Here is a 23,663-nt window from a genome sequence, read left to right on the forward strand (position 1 = left end):
ACCATTACAACCTCAGAAAGATTCCAATACTTCTAAAATAAAACTTTTTAAAAAGTTACTATTTCATTCAAGTATTACTAATTAAATAAAATCAGATTAATTATTAAATAATATAAATGCCACCTAAAATATCATACTGGGATTTAATTTGGAGATAATTACCCTGCAGAGAGTCTTATTCTTTAAGACTTTGGGGTTTGGTGTCCCCATGGCTCTGCAGCTTTTCTTCCTACTACACCTAGAGCTGCAGAAAACTTTACACTATACACTTACTCTACACTGTGCACTACAGAAATTATAACATATAATGTTATGTAACTACGCTATAACATTTTACACTATTTCTCTTTACACATACACCTACACTATTTCTTTTTACTGGTGTATTCAGTAGTGTTGCGACATCTAAAAAAACATAACTGTAACCCTAGGTGGAAACTATCATGCCAATGACTAGGTGGCTGTACAAAGTGAGTCTCAAACGATGTTCTCTGGATACCTGAGAGAACCCAGTTGTATTTAAATCTAGCTCCAGTACGTGTGCGTTCTGCTGGAGTGGTCTGTTAAATCACCAATATTCGTGGTAACCATATGACAACCCCAATTTCTAATCCCCTTTGGTGGTTGTTAGTCCACTTCTAATGATGAAGAAATTAGAAATGTAATAGAGAATGGTAAAATATCTAATATGCATTTCCTTGTGGTTAGATATAAAGAGAAAAGTAGATCCTTTACTAAAGTTTCTTCATTTCTAATAAATAAGTGTGTAGTAGCAACTTGTGGCTCACCAAAATCCATTGAAAAGCTTAGGAGTGGCACCCTTCTGATTGAGATTAATAATAATGAACAAAGTTGGAAACTCCTAGCTCTTAGATATACAGGCAAGGATGAAGTGATAGTGGAGCCACACAATAAAATCCACTGGGTTGGTCTAGGAGTGAACTCATCACAACTCATCTGATTTCAAAGTCAAGAGTCCTAAGATTCAGATCCTAGTAAAGGTACTTACTGGATTTTATTACTAGGTTGTGGATACCGGTGGTGTTCTTTGGTGGTTGGGTTTCAATTAACCACACATCTCAGTAATGGTTGACCTTGAAACTGTACAAGACTACACTTCATTTACATTCATACATATCATCCTCATTCATTCTCTGAGGTAAACCTTTTGGTGGTTCCAGAGGCTAAACAGAAAAAGAAAGCATCTCAATACACTGAATTCCAGCAAGTGATCTTCTGCTGTGATTTGGCTGATATTGGTTTATCAGAAATATATGAAGACCTATCATCACTGGGTATTTCATTTGTGCAGAGGATCATGAGAAAGGAGAATGGTGTTGTTGTACCATCTGTTATTCAACAGTCGCCTAGCCACAACCCGTCACCCGCAGGTTGGGATGGATGACCTTCCGATTGGGTATGTTACAGTTCAGAAGTATCTGGGTGTTATCCTTGATGAGAGGCTTCTCTTCAAGGAGCACCTTCAGTATTGTCTACAGTATTACAAAAAGTGAGTCACGAAATCAAAATTTATATACACTGCACAATTTATAACTAATACCGTGTGACTAATGGGTGACATAATTACATTTCGAAAAAATATGACTGGAGTCAAATGTCCATCACTTGTAATAATTTTAATTACTGTGTAAATAATAATAATAATAATACTTATTTTTCAGTTGTATTTATTAACTCAAATAAATTTAGTTTATTTGGCAACTTTGGTGCAATAAATAATATAGTATATTATATTTGCATTCTTTACACTCATATACTTGTTGGAAAATAACAAGAGCAATTACAAAAAATTTGAGACCAACAGGGAAATTCTGGCTTCATATTTGGAATAGCACCCAAAAATACCTAAGATTTAGCAAATATTAACCATATAACAAAATTACTATTGACAAGTGTTATCAGATATACATTTGGAGGCACAAAGGAATTAGAAATGTTACAAAAACAGTGTGATGTTGATTTAAAAATTATTGTGAGAAAGACCAAAATAATGATTTATTTTTTTTAAAACACAAAGTAATAATAGGAAAACAGACTGTTTTTTATGACAATGATTTAGAAAGTTAGCTTGTACAAGTATCTTGGATTTTTTAAAATAAATTTCCAAGAATCAGATTTTCAAAGCTAATAACACCAGGCACAATTTGTAATATTTTAACTACAGCTAAGGTAGATGTTTGGAAACCAACACAAAAGTTATTTAATAGTTCTGGTAGGATTGAGATTTTCTTATTGTTGCGAGATTTTTAGCCATAGTTACTATTACAGACTAATTCATTAAATTTCTACTTAGCTGGCCAACAAGAACCCCTAGCCATCAAAAGGACTTGTCAGATTAAAGTTCAAATTTTTGAGATGGCTATAAATTTATTGGTGGATTAGATTGTTGAGCTTGAATAACAGACTTCCAAATTTCTATTTCAGAAAATTATTAATATTTCAAAACATTTTCTTAATAATGTCAAATTTAGTTGGCCATTCTATTAAAATATTGGATTCTAGATTTAGGACATGAGTTTTTATGGCACTTACAAGGAGTAGATTTAAATTTACAGTATAAAATAATTCTAACTGAGATATTGAAACAGCAGGTAATGATTTAGATAAATTGTTCAATTCAGAATATCATCTGTTATATAAAAATTTGTATCGAACTTACATCAGAAGGGCCCATATCCAAATATAGATATGATCGTGTGCTTAGTTAGATGAAGGCATCCTTATCTAACAGGATGATAGTTATCATCGTAGGAAGATGTATGATTTATATTTTGATCAACCTTGTAAGGTTTGTGGCTACATAGAGTTGGGTACTTGTATCATATCTTAACTTGTTCATATTATGTCCGGTTAAGAAAAGATTAAATAAATATAATTTTCCATGTTTAGAAGCAAATTCATCTTTGAATCAAATAATAGAGGTTCTTTTATTATTCAGATATTGTGGAATAGAAATTTCTAATTTATAAAATCTCTGAATTTAAATTTGTAAGGTTTTAAATAAATGCTAAGCAAGTAGTGAGTTTTTAGTTGTTTTAGTTTTAATAAATATCTATATTAAGAAAAATTAGTTTTTTTAATAAAATTTTCAAAATAACTAACTTTATTATTATTTGTACTACATTTAGTAAATAATTTGTAGTGCTTTACTTTAAAAGTAAATTGTCTAATTTATTTAATTGTTATATGTAATGTATACAATACATATTAAAAATATAAAAATCTATATGAACATATTTTGTATATAAAAGCATTTATATTTAACATTAAATTACTTCAGATGAACATTAAATAATTATAATTTCAGATGATCATGATTTTATTGTTAGATTCAGAAGTCTGTTCTGTTGTTTACCCATCACTCTACAAAATCTTCATAGGAATTTGATTAACTTCTTGCTGAATACAACATTTTAACACTTTCTAATTAACTTAACTTTCTAATTCTTTGTAAGGAAGAAAAAGCATGCTAAAAGGCCATGTGAACTAGCTACTCATATGACATCCACATTTTATGAGATAATATGGTTAGGAGAATTTTCTGTAAAAACTGCCTCAAAATTTGTGTTGTGTGATTTTTAGCTCCATTTACTGGGTGATGAATGAATTCAAGAATGTCAATGGTAATAAGTGAATGTAGAGTCCTCTTATGATAATCATGAGCCTTGGCCCTTTCTCTGCTAATTTCATAAATAAGGTTCAATAATTTCTTAGGGAAGGATCATGAACCATACAGTAACTTTAGAACTGTAAAATGTTTAGGTTTAAAGTAAAAGCTCATGAAGACCCGCAGTTTTTGTAGCTAAAAAAGTCTCAGAATAAAAGTTTTATTTATGATAAAACCTAATAAATGAAAATTACTATATTATTTATCAATAAATTATTCAGCTGTTCTTAGGTTTTATTAATTACTGTAAAAAATTTGGAAAAAATTAGCCTATTTTTATAATCTTGACCATGTAATGCATCAGTAATTCAAATTTTATTAGAATGGAAGTATAAAATTTTTCATAAAATCTCTGCCAAATGCTGGATCCAGAAAGCTCAAGTAACACAAAATGGTGGTGTGCAGAGCACCATGTTCTCTGTTTGATGACTTCAAGTGTTTTTTATAGTCATCATCTCCCACTGATAAATAAAAATTTACCTACTTGATTTTTCGTTCTACTAATCAGCACCACTCAAATCTCTACTCAAGACCAACAATTTTCAATCCTAACCATTTATTACTTTATCTTTAATTATTCTATTCTACTAAAATCTTTGGACCAAACATTTCCTTTTTTAGCACTTGCTGTTCTACAGTTCTACTGTTATCCTCTGTTAAGCTTAAACTACTACTTCTGTTGTTGCTTTATGATATTATCTACAAATTAGACCAATCACCTGTTCACCTTTCTTGCTCACTATTAAAATATATCTGAATGATAATAATCAGTTGTTAACAACTGTCATTTTAATAGCTACTATATTAGACATCATAATAAAACTCTCAAACCAAAATAGTTGAGCCAATTGAATTGACTTCCATGACCAAATTTGGGGTCTATAACTCGATATAGACAAAATACAAATGCTCATAAGCCCTCTGTCTGTTGTTGGAACTGACAGTGGCAGTTCCATTAAAATACAGATTTAATGCTTAGTAAAATTTTTGAGCAATTTTTATTCTTTTGCTAAATTCTGAGTCATTAGAATTATTATTATTAGTTTTTAAATGTAATTTCTTATGGTGTTCATTTGTCGTAATTATCATCTTTGAAGTGTTTTTAATATAATAAACAAGGTACATCCTTTAATTTTAATTGATATTTAGATACAGATACAAAGATAACTATCAAGTATCTGCATGGCAATGTATAAAACGTTCATTAGACCAATCCTGGAATACAGGTGATAGTCACTGCTGGCTCCACAACTGCATATAAGATGAACTTTGTCCAGAACACTGCTCTGAGACTAATAACTGTTGCTGCTAAATCCACCCCATTGGCAGCTATGGAGGCTCAGACACAAATCAAGCCTCTTCATATCCACCATGAAAGAAGTGTACTGCGCTTCTTTCGTTGGGAAAGTTCAAGAAGAGTGTATAAGTAACAATGGGACAGTTACCAGCAAGCAACAAGCAAGCTCAAAACCCAAATTGCACCACTCACTGCATATAAGAACCTACATGAGAGAAGTACGGCCTGACACCTGTAGATGTAACACCACTTAAAACCTATCAAATTCTTCTTTCAATCATCTACTGCAAGCCAAGTATAACTTAAAATATCAGTAACTGCCAAAACACACCTCTTATGAGGCAGAATTAAAACAGGCTGTGCTCCAAACCATTCATGAAGATTATCCGGAACAGGAATGGTTATACATTTATACAGATGGATCATCAATAACAGGAACAGGAGAAACAGGAGCTGCATTCTACTGCTGCCATTTCCAGGGACATCTTGCAGTCGGCGCTCCACAGAGCAATTATGACAGAGAGATTGCCGCGATTCAAGCAGCTGCTGCCCAACTTGAAATCCTTTCCACACGGAAGGCAGTTTTCTTTGTCAATTCGCAAGCAGCCATTCCGAAGTTGTCATGTAACACTATAACTGACTCACAAGAACTTTGGAGTGCAGGAAGACCTTAAACGAACAGGGATGTGAAGGCTGGCAGTTGAAATTCCAATAGGTACCAAGCCATGTTAATATATCTGGTAATGAAATGAATGACAAATTGGCAAAGCTGGGAACCTCTCTGCCGCAGCCATCCAGCACTCCTTCTCTTGACTCAGCCAAAGTGCAAATAAACTCTGCAGTCAGTAAATAGATTTGCAAAAACTGCAAAGAATCAGTTGCAGGCAAGAAGTGGGAGAGCCTTGTCACACATGGTCCTATAAGCTATAGCCTTCCTCAAGCAGTTGAGCATTGCTGCATTTAGATTAAAAATCGGACATGACTATCTGGCCTCACACCTATATTGAATTCAAGTTCTGACTTCTCCAGCATGCCAACTCTGCGGCCATGAAACTATGGATGCAATGGATGCTGACCATCTGGGGACCTGCAGAGCTCTGGACCACTCGCAGAGGGATCATGAAGGCCCCATTTACATGGAAGCTCGACTACTGGTCAGTGTGTCACAAAATAGCTCAACACCCAAGAGTGGGCGTTGGCTAGTAAGCAGTATCAAGTATAAACTTATCATTGTGTCTTTTGCTGCTTTAAAACTTGAGTGATAAACTACCTTCCTCACTCATTCTTTTAATGAAAAGATCAGGTTTATAGGGAAAATATGTAAACATTTCTTTCAATGTGGTTTTCATATATAATAAATTTTAGGAAATATTACTCAGGATGCTCCTTGCCATGTGTTTTAAGTTCTACTTTTTCTAATCAATATGTATTCTACAATATAAAAACAAAAGATAACAGTTGAAAAGATGTAAGTGAACTTTAAGTTGAAATTATTTTATGTTTTAGAAAATATTAATAGGAGTTAAAAAATATTTTGTTTGTGCAAGACAACTAAATATGACTTTTTTTAATTCTTAAATAAAAGAATCAAATGTGTTAATGTTTTAAAAATCAAATGTTTATTTATAAAAGTACTTCTTACAATAAATAAATACAATATACATATACCTAAATTATATTAATATTTTATATATATCGTTTTATTGAAGTTTTTCTTGTGTGATTAAATAATTTTAATTCATTTTTTATATCTTACCTTTTACATTGTTCGCTTAATTAATTAAAATAAATGTGCATGAATTTTCTTTTGTTGGTGTTTTAAAAATTACTCTAGTATTGTCCATTATGAAAATAAAGCACATCACTAAACTAAAACTTTATTGGCAGTTCTTTTGCATAAAGGAAATTATATATTACAATATTTTGATTTTCAAATAAAAATGAGTAAAAAAAATCACATAAAAATTAAAAAAAAATTACACTTTGGCTCAGAGGCGGATGCCACGATTTGTAGATGCAATATAATTGAGCAGTTCTTCGCTGTCTTCACAGATGAATGGTTTTTCATGATAACAAGCGACATCATGCCATGCGATACCGTCATTGTATACATTGTTAAGAACACTCAAACAAGATTCATTTGTTCCATTGATGTCAAATTCTGCATTATCAGGTTGACGAATCTTCTTGTGTCCAGTTTGTGACCATGGATTGTATCCCCATCCGGCTGGGACTTGGGTTGTAGGAGACATCTTTACTCTGTTTGCAGACCAAAACCATCCATACACACTCTTTGGTTCCAAATCTTTCCTGTTCTCGCAGCCCTTGAAGTCACACAATCTTCCACTTGTCCAGATGTATGGGACATCATCTGCAACAATAAAAATAAAGATTTAGTTTCATACTTCTACTGATGATTAAAAAAAATCTGAATAAAAAAATGTTTAAATATATCTATATGTAACAATCAAATTAATTTTTCAGTTTCTTGACTATACCACAATGATGCAAAACAATGTTCATCAAAAGGCAGAGAACATTGCTGTGATGTATTTGCTACTTTATAAGTTGTACCTTGGCAAATATTCATTATATTTTAGTACAAGTTTCATGTTTACTTGTGTAAATTATTTCACCATCAAACCTTTTTTATAGCTTAGATAATATTTAGCTGTTTTAGCAGTAACTGAAGCTAACAACTAGGATATAATTTTTTTTTTAATTTAAATAATTATCTAATTATAAATAATACTTTGTAACTATAATAATTCTGTAAGTGAATTAAATAATTTTCACAGATAAAACAACAAATTTAAATCACTTGTGTTTTAATAATCTTAATTTACCGTTACTTGTGATTATATTCTTTACCAATAAAAATTATTTATTTAAATAATAAATCCTATTTTTTATTGTAGTTTATTTCTTGCTAAAATGAAACATTTTATATCCCTTTAAAACTCTAAAAAAAATAATTTTTTTTTAATATTTTTATATTTCTACATGGTAATGATTGTTTCTTCAGTTGTGGAATTTTTACTTTATTCAACTACACTCACTAATAAAAAAGTTGTTTAATATTTGTGAACAATTTATTTAAGCAAAAAATTCAAAGAATAACTTTAATACTGGTTTTACAAAAAAAAAAGAAAAGCTGACAACACAAATGTTGGTTATTTCTAATACATGGCTTACACACGTATACACAGACAGCAATTTAAAATATCATTTTATTTAAATATAATATTTTTTCATTTTTTTACCTTAATGATTATAACTAAAGCACATGCTCATATCTTATTAATACCGCGCGTATGGCGGTACTAGCGGTGACGGTCAGCACTAACTAAATTAATGTAATTTCACAACTTACATAAAACAAATTTCACTTGTAAAATCAGCAGACTGGTGTAGCCACAAGGCTTAACGCACCAGGTACTGAGTCGACCGGGCAATTGAGTTCGAGAACCAGCTAGATCGAGTTACTTTCTTACACTTTAAATATTATTCATTTATTTAATTCTACCGCTCAGCTGTGACATCACTATGTAGCATTAGTTTAGAGCAATTTTTGTGATATGAGTGTGATTTTGCAAAAAAATTTATTTTCAAATATTGTTATTTTTTGAACGTTAACAAATGTGCCTAAGAAAAATATGACCTTAATTAGGCAAAATCTTCAGGTACTGAGGGTGACCTTGCTCTACAACCTAACCCCTAGACCTTTTAAGTTGATAATTTAATGGCATCAATTCTTCATATACAGAAGTAATCTGACGAAATTTGGTCAAAATTGTTCCAGTAGTTCTGAAGGTGATTTAGTAGAGGCCAACACCGAACACATTAACACCTGGAAAATTTGTCATTAGGTTTTTTGGGTTCCTTAGGTGTCAAATTGTCAATATCTGGTGAAAACCACATATGTCCAAATTTGACTGATAACAATATTTTCCCTTGCAGATCTACAGCTCTGCTGTAGCGCTATCTAGATGGGAAAGTAAAAGTAAATAATAAAAACTACATAACAAACAAAATTCATCAAATAAAAAATTAAGGAAAATTATTAAATATGAATAAAAATCAAATTTTTGCCTCTGAACTAACTTTCCTGGCTTTTATTAAGGGGTTGAAGTTTATTGTTGCAAGGATAATTTGCTATTTAAATATCATGCACAAAAAGAATTTTTATGCCGTTTAATTTGCATATGCATAGATTTTTGACAGTAATGTTATGTTTGGTAAAATAGATTATTTTACATGCATTTAGAAAATGGTAAGGTAACAATGGTGAATTACTGTCCACTACTTTCTGGTATATTTTCTTATGAGAAAAATAAATAGGTATAAAATAATAAATTTTTTAATTTATTTCAAGTTATATCAACAGCTACTAATGTTACTAGCAACTACATTGATGATTGTAAATTTCCCATACACTTGCTGGGAATTGTACCAAGGACATTTGGTGTATCAATTGACTGTGCTACGATCATAATTCTTCATTTTCTTGTAATTAATTTAACCACTAAAAATGATAAATAGTATATATACATATATATACTGTTATCATTTTTCTTAAAAATAAATTGAATATGAGTAGGTAATATAAATATTACCTGGACTATTATTGTACAGCATTTATTAATATTATAAAACTGTGTTGATAACTTCATGGTAGAATGGTGTTGTCTATATTATTACCCAGAAGGTTCTGGTTCAAATACCAGCTAGGCTTTTGGCATTTTTCACATGTTACAAAATTCATCTCTAATTATCAGTAATTATATTTGGGTTCTAATACTTGTAGTTAATACTTGAGGAATAATAATAAATTTTACTTTTATTATTATTAGAGTTTGTCTAATAATGTGTATTTGAAACAGAATTGTTTTGTTTGACAAGTATATCTTTTATGTTGTGTAGATCTAGGAAAAATTGATCTAGATCTTTTATTATTAAAAAGAAATATATATATATGGAAGCAACCCAATTTTTACAGGTCTCAGTTGAAAAAATGTTCAAATAAAATTATAATTAATTTAATGAATAAAATAGGTTGTATAAAAATGTAATATATCTTGAATTTTGAATTCTTTAGTGTTTACACCGATAGTTAGATTATTAATCTAAATTATTAAAAACACTTATTGCTACAGCTCTTAGTTGTACTTGATGAACAAAATCATTTCATTCTGGTTATTTGACTATTTTGAATTTTCTAACTTGTGCTACACGTGTTTTTATTAATTTACATTTTTAATGACATTTATAGTTAAAAAATTACCATCTATACAAAGTACAGTAGAAATTTTTTATGGGTGGTGGAATAGCATTGGTAGTAGGGGCTGAATTATTTGGATAGTTATTTTTTTTTTAAATAACTATTATTTTTTTAATAAAGAATGTTTTAATAAAGAATTTTTTAATAATAAATTTTCCTTGTTTGGTTCTTAGATTTATTCATTATATGTTTGCTATTTAATTAAAATGTTATTTATTATTTTTCATTCAATGTAGCATTTGGAGGAAAGCTGAATTCATTTCTTGTTAGATATTGTAAATATTTATGAAAATAATTTTACTGTACTTATAATAGAATGGTGCAGGATAAATAAAAGCCACAGGAGCTGAAATATGATTAACTCCTTAAATGCAGTAAACGAACTGAGTTGTTTGCTGCTGGGGACTGCTTACAATTACTCATAAATGATGTAAAAAAATATATATACATATATTTTGTTTTGTTTTTCCACTCCCTGATTTAAATAAATGAAATTAGTTCAATTCTTGTACTTTTCACAAGCTACATCTGTAGATAATTATCAGAATTTTATTACTTAGAAAAGCAATAATTCAAAAAGAAATATTTTTAATTAAAATGTAACAAATTCAGAAATATTTTTAGCTTAATGAAAGTGTTGTTGTTATGTTCTGACAGTAGCTAATGAATTCATAAAAAAATATTGTTATCATGTGGTAATAAACTTTACTAGTCATCGAATCAGTGATTCATTATTTGAGTTAATTCCAAACTTGTCTTGTCACTATTACACTTATCAAATATTCACTTTATAATCCTGTTTGAATCCATTCTTGTCAGATGTAATTAAAATGCCAGTCTTTGCTTATGTATTGCTTCCATGATTCTAACTCCCGGTGAATTTCCTCATTCTTCCTAAATTCCTAAAAAAAGAAATTATCTAAAAAAAAAATTCCTTACTTTGTTGAATCAACCTGAAGACAAGATTATTTTCTTCTTGTGTCTCCATTGAAACAAGATCCATGCAGAATTCTCTGCATATATTTCTTGCATCTAACCAATCAACTCTTGTGTTTCTAAATTGTGGTAAATGGCCACTGAAGAAATAATTGTGTCCACGATAAAAGAATTCTTTTGGTCCTGAAAAACAAAAAAAGTATATATTAAAAATTAGAGCATTCTAATTTCTTAAAATTATATAAATTTAGAAGAATGTAGGTATAGAAGAAAATGAAAACGTTATTAAAAAATCTGTAAACCTTCTATTTTGAAAATCGTTTGGTAGTTTTCTGTAATATAAATAGAAATGATTTTCTGAATAGAAAGTAAGATGTATAAACTTGCTAATGAATTAGTTATTAATCAGTTTGTACAGCATAGTACTGTTTGAAATTATTTCATATATTTCTGCTATGAAAAAAGGGGTACATTAATACATCACCTAATATTAACTGTCCAAGTGTGTTATGGTTACGACATACATAAATCATCTGAGATACAAGAGACATCAGTTACAGTTGCTTTCTCTGTGGGTAAAGGTATATAATCAATTCTTCTTATGAATAGAGTGAAAATTTGGTTTGTTGAATTGAAAGTAAATTGTAATTTGACAAATTTGATATGTTGATGTCTACAGTATATCTAATTCATTGAGTGAGCCAAAACACCATAAGGAAGCTATTTTATTCATTTTATAACTAGTCAAAATATTAGTACACGTGGCACGGGTTGCTTTTTGTTCTTTAGAATCTATATCCATTTACAGAAATTATTTGTTTCTCATGTTACACCTACATATCTGTGTGTTGTTTTGGTTCCTAAAAGATAAAGTACTATTTTTGTACAATGGCTGTCTTTCATCTGGAAGGAAAGTTTTGAGTTTAAATCTGGTTAGGCTTAATTTTTCTCAAACTACAAAAATTTTACATCATGTTCCTATACTCAAGAGAACATTGTAATCAAATTATAAAAAAGATCGATACTAATTTTATTTAAATGGTTTATAAAGGAATGTTTGACAAAGTTGTTTCTTACAATTCCAAAGATTATAATTATTAATTGAAGTTAATGGATAAAAAGTTTGAGTTACATAAGTACTTACGCTCATCACATGGTAAAAAATTAACCTTTGTATTAATTTAATAGCTGTTTTATTTTTTTTTAATACAAATGTTTTAATATCAATCATATTTGACAGCAAAGTTTTCTTCAAAAATAAATAAAATAAAATTATAATTTAACAATAATAACGTAAAGGAAAATTTGTACAATTAAATTTTTTTCTTGTTTAGCCTCCAGGAATCACCATCAGGTATTACTCGGATGAATGACTGGAGTAATGATTACTTGGAGGATGAATGAGGATGATATGTGAGTGTAAGTGAAGTGTAGTCTTGTGTACTCTCAGGTCGACCATTTCTGAGATGTGTGGTTAATTGAAACCCAACCACCAAAGAACACCGGTATCCGTGATATAGTATTCAAACCCACATAAAGTGTATAATTAAATCTAATTTTATTGAGCCTCATGAAAAACTCATGAATCTTATTATAGTATAACATATATTAGGAGGAAAAAGCAATGTGAGATCAAGTAAGTATTACAAAATGCCTATCTTACTTTTTGAAGGCAGTAAAAGATAATAAGGCAGAAGGGGTTAAAGAATAATAATACAAAAAAATTTTCCAAGTATTTGTTAAATTTCAGTAACGTAATTAACAGATTAACCATCATCGTCTAGTAATAAAACTGGTTATCGTAAATTAGCTGATTTCGAAATCAAGATTTCTCGGGTTCGAATCCTAGTAAAGGATGTATTTTTTTTTTAATAGTCGCATCAGCAATTCATTGTCTGATTCAATATCTGATTCGATCTGATAACGATTCAATATCTGTGTGAATATACTGATAAACGTGTAGACTTGAACAGACTCAGGCTGACCATTTCTAAGATGTGTTAATTGAAACCCAACCAACAAAGAACACCGGTATCCACGATCTAGTATTCAAAACCGAATTAAAAACAATTACCTTTATTAGAATTTAAACCTTAGAACTCTCGCTTCGAAATCAGCTGATTTACGATGACGAGTTTTACTAATAGACCAACCTGGAGAGTTAAAAGTTTGTGCATGGGATTAAAGAAATGAAACTTTGTAGCGTATGAAATATGTAACGCCTGACTGGGATTCGAACCCGGGGCTCCGGATGAAAGGCCGAGACGCTACTACTGTGGTAGCGTCTACACCTCACTCACACGTATGAACAGGGGATGCGGCTGCCTATAGGCCCGAATCCAGAAAGCTTTCTTTAGAAAGCTTTCTGGATTCTAAGCCGGTAGAATCAACTAAGCTGATACTAGGACTTGAACGCTGGAACTCTCGACTTCCAAATCAACTGATTTGGGAAGACGCGTTAACCACTAGACCAACCCGGTGGGTTTGTTCATTATATTTAAATAACATTTAGTATACATTTTTTTTATTTACATAAATAAATAAAATTGATTTCAATTAAACTTAATTGAAATCTGATTGTATGAAAAGAAAATACTGAAATCGGTAATAAAATAACTAATTTCAATAATATTTTTTTCAGATAATGACAATTAATTCTTTTCAAATACTAAAAAAAAATAGTTTTAAAAGAAACGGAAGGACTTTCAGATTATTTGTCATAAGTGAAAATGAAGATAAAAGTTTTTTCGTCCAATTCATTACTTCATCAATCTCCATAAAAAAAATTAATGTGGACATCACATGACTTCCTTGTACGCCTATTAAATTACATGTACACATTTTTTTAAAATGAAAAGTACATAAAATCTTATTTCATTAATAACTTCTTATATTTTTTTTATTTTTATTGCATTATTATTTACTGTAAAAAAAATTTACAATCAGAGGTTAATAATTATTAATAAATCAATATATTTAAATTAAAAAAAAAGGAGATGAAGTCGGATTTGAACCGATGTGCCTTCCTCTTGTAAGATCCAAATATTTCATTAATAAAAATTTTATTTTGGTATAACTCTGGAACCAATGAAAATAAGTATCACTTATGATAGATATATCGTTGAAAATCTCTCAAAGAGGGCTTATTACTACAGTTAAGAAAAAGTTCAAAATCCAAATCTTTTGGAGATACATACGTAAATCTTATGCGAGATACATACGTTTGTACAGACGTCACGCCGAAACTAGTAAAAATGGATATTTCCGTTGAAATCTGAAAACTGAAATTTTTCGCGATCACAATACTTCCTTTACTTCGTACAAGGAAGTAAATAGTAAACTCGTTACTTTTCGTCATTCGATTAAGGGGATCAAAATGACCAAAATTTTTTTTATTATAATTTTTTATCTTTTTCTCAATATTATATTGTAAATATTGCATAGATAAGTCAATAATATTTACAAAAAATCTTGGTTTATTTGAAGTATATATCTGCCTAGGACAAAGCCGAGACCATTTCCCGGTTTTTTAAATTTAATTTTTACTTTCTTGTACGAAGTAAAGGAAGTATTGTGATCGCGAAAAATTTCGGTTTCCAGATTTCAACAGAAATATCCATTTTCACCATCCCTGAATTTGATTCGTTTCGACGTGACGTCTGCACGTATGTATCTCGCATAACTCAAGAAGGATTAGCCGTAGAATGTTGAAATTTTGGATTTAGGACTGTTGTAACAACTAATTGTGCACCTCCCGTTTTGATTGCAATCGACTGAACGAAGAATGTCCAAAAAAGCCCAAAATCCTAAACAATTTTGATTTTGGAGTTTTTTTAATTGCAGTAATATGCCCTTATTGAGAGCTTTTCAACGACATATTATAAGTGGTACTTATTTCATTGGTTCCAGAGTTATAGCCAAATAAAATTTTAATTAATAAAATACTATGATCTTACAAAGGGAAGGCACATCGGTTCGATTTCGATATTTCCTTTTTTTTAACTTAAATATATTGATTTATTAATAATTTTTAACCTGCGATTATAAAAAAAAATAAATTAAATTATAATTTAACGTAAAATTATAAAATTCAATAATCGTAACAATAAAAAAAAAGAAAAAATCAGAATAATAGAAATGTGTATATGTAATTTAATAGGCATACTAGGAAATCATGTGGTGTCCACATTAGAGTTTTTTAATTATTCTCTTTTTAATATTACTGTCAGATATTCTATTGTTTATTATGACTTTATCATTACAGACTTTGTGTCATAAAACAATTAAATATGTAATTATATTACTACTGAGAAAAATATTTATATATTGAAAATAAAATGTAATTTGATCCTATAATTATTTTAAGTAGCAGAACGTTAAAAATAAATTTTTAATTCGCCTCTAATGTAATCTAATCAGTGATATTGTGCAGATATTGCACTGCAATTATGTCTGTTAAAAGAGTATTAGTGAGAGAATTATTTAAAAGTTTTATATCTCACGCTTATTATAATTATTGGCGGCTATATAACTATATATATATATATATATATATATATTGTTTTATTCTAATTACTGTTGTTAGTAATTTTGTATTTTCGCGGAGTTTTAATATTACCTTAAGAAAAGAAGTACAGAAAATAAAAATTCTTTAGTCTTTATTATTGGCTCTTAAGTTTTAGAAAATTTGTGTGATTTAAATGGTATGTATTAAAGTATAACCATTATTTCTGTAAGATTGTGCAGTGGAATAATGTAAAAGTACATTTATAATACGCATTGGAAAATAAATAAGAATTCATTAAATTTATTATTTTTTTTATTGTGTGCTGTACACAGAATAATGTTTTTGATGTAACAAGTGTATGCTGGTATCTCCTATACAGGTTGTCCTTAGATCCCACCTGGTTGGTCTAGTAGTGAACGCGTCTTCCCAAATCAGCTGATTTGGAGAGCCGAGAGTTCCAGCGTTCAAGTCCTAGTAAAGCCAGAGTTATTTTTACACAGATTTGAATAGTAGATCGTAGATACCCCGGTGTTCTTTGGTGGTTGGGTTTCAATTAACCACACATCTCTGAAATGGTCGAACTGAGACTGTACAAGACTACACTTCATTTACACTCATACATTTCATCCTCTGAAGTATTATCTAAACGGTAGTTACCGTAGGCTAAACAGGAAAAGAGAGAGAAAGAGGCTGTCCTTAGAAGTAGCTAATTTCTCGCTCTCTGTTCTAGTTTTTAGCTTCAATAAATCAAATAATCTTAAGGGTTGTTTCAATAAAAAATATTACAACGTAGATATCCCTTTTGGATATAACTTCAAATTTCTAATTTCAAATTTTGTAAAGCAGTATTAAGCTTGATTTAAATTATTTTACGAGAAATAAAATCCTTCATTTATTCATTTAAGAGAATTATTTATGTATTTAATACTTCTTGAAATAAAATTCGTGAAGTATTATTACATTTACTAAGTACAGAAGCTTTTAATTATTTTGATGAGAGATTTTTCTTACAAACTATTTTTAAACGATTACACTGATTATATATCAATTTGAATAGAAGATATTGTGTCAGAGATGGAAATTAATTTAACTTTTTTTCCTCGGGGTGAGAATACCTACAATATAGAGCAGTGTTACCCTATGATGCAAGGCGGTTTTAAAGTCACGAGTGATAGGTCTCACGGTTTCTATGAAGTAACACTCGGTATATCAGTTGACGCAACTTCCGTCTAAATATCTACTCACGCAGAGCCCAAGGACTTAACTTCTTCTATCAGGGCATTCACCTGATTCTACTCTCTTCCTGAATCTTCCTTCCCTTAATTTACATTATATTTTTAATCTAAATGCATTCTAGTGATAAACATTTGTTTACATGAAATTTACGTCTTAATAATTCACGATTATTTTACCGCATAATATCGACGAAGTTCTAAAAAATAAAATTTTCTCTTTTATAAATCCAACAAATATAACATCCAAATATACACACATTTTTATGAAATTATATAACTTAAAGTTCGAAATATTTTTTTACAACACTGATTATTTTTAAAGAAATAGCGTTCACTTATTACACAAAACCTATTTTAGAGATAAACTGTTTCTAAAAGTACATAAAAAGTGTATTTATACATTTTTGACCAAAAATTTTACTACTGCTCTGTTGAAAAGTTTCCTTCAACACCAATTTTACAGCCCAGATTTTTTTTTTAATAATATCATAAGCAGTGCAGGTACTATGGGATCAACGCCGATAAAAAATTATTTTTTACCTGATTAAATTTATGTAGCGACAATGTGATAACAAATATAACAATATAATAATGCTCTATTTTTTTTATAATAAAAAAATAAATAATACGGAATTTATTCCTTATCAGTAAATTTATTCAGAATGTCCTACGAGGAAACTGACATACTTCACACGATTATTTTTCTCATAAAAATAGTGAAAAAACGTTATGTATAAACATTGGGAAAACGCTTTATTAGGAAGTTACGGCTAGCGAAAGATTTCAAAGGAATTCAGCTCACCCGGTGAAATGAGGTCGTACTGAAATTTTAAGTACGTTAATTTAGGTGTGAAATTAATGGCTTCCTATGGTTTTTGACTTGAAAAATTGAAAAAAAAAAAATAGATTTAAAAACGGTATCTTCAGTAGTTTTAATGATATCCGAAGTAAAACTGAAAACCGTTTTTTTTAGGTTTGCAATACAATAACTTTGTTAAGTGACCAATAAATGCGTAAAATTTATCAAAAGCCTCGTAGAGAATTTAATCCTAAAAGTAAATAAGTCCGATAAAAAAAAATAAAGTTTTTAAAAAATCAAATTTTACTGAAGAAGAAACAGAAAAAAATAAATGAAAAGACTTATTCTGGAATTTTTTCCAATCCATTCATTTGTTTGTTTTAAAAAGACAGTTAATAAATAACCAAACACGGTATAATGAAGTATTTAGTTAACTAAATAGTCACAAAAAAGTTTTAAAACATTCTACAAAAACCGGAATAACTATATTAATTGAATACTATATTAATTGGAATTCTTTAACTTTATTGCAAACCTAAAGTTGGCAACACTGATCTTTTCAGAATTTAAATCGAAGTTATTGTACAGCTCTTCAACAATTAACTTCTTAATAATCGTAACTAGCCTCTTATCTGCGATTTGTGAGTGTGTTCGTGCGCTTTTTATGATTTATTTGTAATGTTTAAAGATTCGTGCTTATTTAAAAAAATGTATACCCTATCTAGTGCTAGTCGTTTCATTTCAGTATACCCTCTACATCCTACATCTCTAACAATTTGTTTTACATATTCCAAAACGTGGCCTGCCTACACATTTTTTTCCTTCTACCTGTCCTTCCAATATTAAAGCGACTATTCCAGGATGCCTTAGTATGTGGCCTATAAGTCTGTCTCTTCTTTTAACTGTATTTTTCCAAATGCTTCTTTCTTCATCTATTTGCCGCAATACCTCTTCATTTGTCACTTTATCCACCCGTCTGATTTTTAACATTCTCCTATAGCACCGCATTTCAAAAGCTTCTAATCTTTTCTTCTCAGATACTCCGATCGTCCAAGTTTCACTTCCATATAAAGCGACACTTTAATTAAAATATATGTTCTGTTTACAAGAAAATTACATTATCATAATCGTAATATGATGAATTAATTAAAAATAACGAGTAGACCCTACACGCAAGCATCGAGTACAAACTCGCTTACTAGTGTGGCTCACTGCATAAGCAGTATGAAAAATACTCCATACAAAGTCAATACATAGTCAAAGTCAGCATAACTTCAAATTGAGGTTATGTTGTCTGTTTTGTCCTTAAATTAAACCTAACTCAAGAACGGCTTAACCAATATTCAACAAATTTTCACACACACAACTTCAGAGACACTACTACAGCATGTATAAATTTTAATGAAATTGATCGAGTAGTTTTGGATATTTTCTAGCGTAAAGTTTTACCATATGCTTTTTTTTACCATATGCCTATAAATATATAAGAAATTTAAGTGAATGCATCCCCTCACTCTCACCATGCGACCGAAAGTAATACTATACTTTTCTTCCAAAAGTCGTTAAAAAATAAATAAATAAATGATTTTAATAAATATTTTAACATCGTATTTAAATAAGAAATATTAATTAGTAGCATTTAAATAGTACATCGTATTTTATTTGGTATTACTACAATAAACGAGGTTAGATATGAGTTATGAGCCGGCCTGCTTGGCGCAAGTGGTAGCGTCTTGGCTTTCATCCGGATGTCCCGGGTGTTTGAATCCCAGACAGGAATGGCATTTTCACACGCTAAAAAATTGGCATTTCATTTCATCCTCTAAACCAACACCTAACGGTGATTCCAGAGGTTAAAAAAAAGAAATAGACATGAGTTTTTGTGACCTTTCGAGTCGTGATCTCCCCGAAATAAATAAAATTCAATTTCTATTCGTTTTTAACGCAACTCACAGTTCAGGTCTTACTTTCTATACTGCAATTCATTAATGAATGATAATTATTTACCCATATTTACGTAAAATTGAATATTTATTTACTTTCTTTTGACGTGAAACGTCTTTAAAATCATACCGAAACGTACGGGTACCAGAACAGAAATTTGTACGTAACGAAAAGATCTATATCGTACGAGAACAGAACGGGTACCAGAACAGAAATTTGTACGTAAGGAAAAGATCTATATCGTTCTGCCTTAATAACTCCCTAACTATTAGCTTCAGAGGCGTAAAGTTGGTGTTATCTTATTAATTACGTGGTCAGCTCGCCGATACGACTTTGAGTTTACGTCACTGGTGAGTCGGTTGGTGGGAGGGGGTACAGCGCAGATCGGCCGAAATTGGCGCTCTCGTTCATTTCCATTCGGGTAGCTTACAACTTAGACGTGATAACGCGGTGATTCGTATGTTTGTTTTTAGAATTTGTCGAGATAGATCGATTTAAGTAATAATAAGTGTATTTAGACAATATTTACGTGTAAAAAATTAAAATAAACATTAAAAAGGTATAAAAATTCAATATGTCAGCCTCAGCCCGCGCAAAAGCCAGCCGGAAATATAAATTGCGCATATCGTTGGAATGTGGAGGTACGGTACACACAGGTACCCCAATGTCCGATGCTGACCGAGCGGGAATGTTTCGGGAGCGTCGCAAAGCTGGCAGCACGGCGCGCGCAGTGAACGACTCCGACGGCGCGAACTAACGGACATAATGAGTGAAGATAATACCCGTACATCTGTCGAAGACGTCCCCGGACTGATGAATATTAACATCAGTCGAATTGATGCGATGCAGGATCATTGGCTTGCAGCGGACAAACGCTTCAAAACGGTATTTGAAAACAATCTGTTTAGTCTATCTTGCAGCGTTTGTGATCGACTTTGGTTCGACAAAGAGTTAAAGCAGGCGAAAGCTTGCAGTATTCCTGTTCTTCAGAATAAATTCCCCGGCGAAAATGTAGCGGTATTTCGTTTATGTAGTACTTGTAGCAAAACGAAAAATGATTTTCAATTTTGTTCAAAAAATACGATGGTGGCTCTCCCATCGGTCGGTCTGTAGCTCGGAGGAACTTCATCCAAGGTCTGTAACGTTTCACGTTAAACTAACGGCCGTGAACGAACACAGTTCCACCCGATTTTTTAAAGATATATTTTCTACTAAAGTTATTTAAATAAAATTCTTATTCAATACTCACGTACGGTCATTATTAATTAGTTATGTTAATTATAATTCAACTTATTAATTAAATTAATTAAACATTGTATTTTAAAGTTTTTTTTTGTAATATATATATATATATATATATATATAAATTACACGAATTAAAATAATTATTTTGTGAAATCGTTTTCATAAAATAAAACAGAAAGGATTGATTCACGTAACAAAAATAAAAAAAGCCACAATAAATTAATTGGTTTTTACACACTTTTATTATTATGCTGTTTGATAAATAATTTTATGTTCGTATAATAATAAAATTACGTATTATTTACTGAGTTTCACGTAAAGTTAATAAATTATTGTTTAATAATATTGATGATAGAAGATTATAATATGCAACTTGTTTCAAACCTTTACATGCTGCTTATAATTAATTACAAATGAGAAACTCTTCCATATTAAGATTTAATGTACGTAATGTGCTGTAAAATAATAATTATGTTTTTATTAGAGTTAAATAAATAAATATATATAGTTGTTACTCGTGATTTATTAATAAAATAATATAAAAAAATTACGGTTATTCGTTTGTAATTTTGATCGTTAATAAAATTTTTACTATTGAAGATTGGATTTGCTTAATACATATCACTGAAGTTTGATTTGAGTAATTCAGTGTCACTTATTTTATATTTTTCAGAAGTAATAAGTAAAATAAGTAATTTAATTTTTGAACGTGAAGTATGTTGGTAAATTAAGAGATGAAGAGATCTTAAAATGAATAACTGAAGAAAATATGTTTACGGGTTATAAATTAAGTCATTCTGATTTCGTCAATTTGTTGATAAAGAGATGTGTAGAAGATAAATTTGTAGAGGAAGATAACAGCAGATGGTAATAATAATTTGAGGTTGAAAGATTAGCTTAGTGTAGGAAGAATTAGAGAATACCATCGATCTAATCAAATGACTAAAAAAATTGTTCAGTTTTAGTTTCCTTTAAAATAATAATAATAAAAAAAACAAAACAGCACAGTTGTAGGACTCCCCCGTCACGCGGCTAAAGCTTACACATACAATTTAAAATATTTATAATTTTATTTAAATATAATATTTTTTCGTTTATATAATTCAATGATTCTAACTAAAGCGCTCGCGCATGCTGTATTTAATTCGCGCGGGTGTCGCGGCACTAGCGACGACGGTCGACACTAACTAAAATAATGTAATTTCACAACTTACATAGAATAAATTTCGTTTGTACGGTCGGCAGACTGGTGTAGCCGCGAGGCTTAACGCACTAGGTAACGAACCAACCAGGTGATCGAGTTCGAGACCCAGCCAGACCTAGTTACGTTTTTAAACTTTAAATATAATTCATTTATTTAAGTCTACTGCTCACCCGTGACGTCAAAACATAGCAGACGACTACAAGAGGATTTTTTGGGGTGGGGGTGCGATTTTTTAAAAGTTTTTTTGTAAATATTGCTTTTTTTTTAATTGTTAACAAACGTGCCTAACAAAAATGTGAACTTAATTAGGCGAGATATCGAGATACTGAGGGTGACCTTGCTCTACAGCCTCACTTCCTTGACCTTTTAAGTTGAAAATTTAATGGCATCAACGCTTAAAATACACAAGTAATCTGACCAGGTTTGGTCAAAATCAGTTTAGTAGTTATGGAGATATAAGGTGATTTAGAGGGCAACACCGAACAGACGTAAATACGAATAGTAACATCCGGAAAATTTCCATCCGGTTTGTTGGTTTCCTTGTGTTAAAATGTCAAGATCCGGTGAAAATATCATATGCCCAAATTTGACCGATTATAATACTTTTTATTCTAGAGTTGTGGTTCTGCTATATACCGCTATCTTGACGGAAAATTAAAAATTAAGTATAGAATCTTACAATTATAAATAACAGTAACTGTGTAATGCGTATATAGTATTGTAAAGAGAGAATTTCGAAAAATATAGAAATTAGGTTTTAGGTATTTATATGAAAATTACACACACCAAAATTCAAATCTCATATCTTCATATATTACCTAGAGATTAAAAAAATTATAGTCGGGTTTCAAAAAAAAATTCAAAATCCATTTTAATCTCTTTTAACATGAAATTTCAAAAAATCTAGAAATTAGTTTTTAGATATTCACATGAAGATTACACACACCAAAAATCAAACTGATATCTTTATTTGTTACCCAGCAATTAAGAAAATAGTAAATTTCATTGTTATTCTATTTTCCCCTTTAAACTCGGAATTTCAAAAAATCTTTTCTTAGTGCGCAGTTACATCGTAAGAACATGTACAAATTTCCATCAATTTATTTTCAGTAATATCTGCTGGGCGTTGATGAACCAGTCATTCAGTCAGGACAAGCTGCTTTATAAGTATAGACGTATTTTAGAATAACACTTAAAATAAAAACAAAATATCATTTCAGTATAAAACTTTATTGATTAATTACTTATCTGTTTCTAAATTCTGATAATGTTTAACTATTCTTTTGAACATTTAATGTTGCACGCCTATGCCTATTTTTAGGTATAATGGGTGTTTACATCCACGCATAATAAAATGTGTAAAATATAAAATATACAATGCGATAAAACATTTTATAGAATTTGCAATAAAAATATTTATTACTTTTATTATGGTATTTGGTCGTTAATAGTGTTTGGAATAACACTCGTAAATTTATACAAAAGGAAACCGGAATTTTTTATTATATAATAAAAAAAAACATTTAA

General features: G+C 30.1%; 1 protein-coding gene across 1 annotated transcript in view; it reads right to left on the reverse strand.

Annotated features, from left to right (window-relative positions):
* Positions 1-6,581: 6,581 nt before the first annotated feature.
* Positions 6,582-23,663, reverse strand: part of LOC142319757 (uncharacterized) — a 124,071-nt gene continuing 106,989 nt past the window's right edge. The window contains exons 3-4 of the mRNA XM_075357392.1: positions 11,206-11,385; positions 6,582-7,356 (exon numbers count right to left, since the gene is read on the reverse strand). Of these exons, the coding sequence (XP_075213507.1) occupies positions 6,974-7,356; positions 11,206-11,385 (563 nt within the window). The 3' untranslated portion in view covers positions 6,582-6,973. The remainder of the gene's footprint in view (positions 7,357-11,205; positions 11,386-23,663) is intronic.

Source organism: Lycorma delicatula, chromosome 2 (genome assembly GCF_047948215.1).
Source record: "Lycorma delicatula isolate Av1 chromosome 2, ASM4794821v1, whole genome shotgun sequence".
Taxonomy (NCBI): domain Eukaryota; kingdom Metazoa; phylum Arthropoda; class Insecta; order Hemiptera; family Fulgoridae; genus Lycorma; species Lycorma delicatula.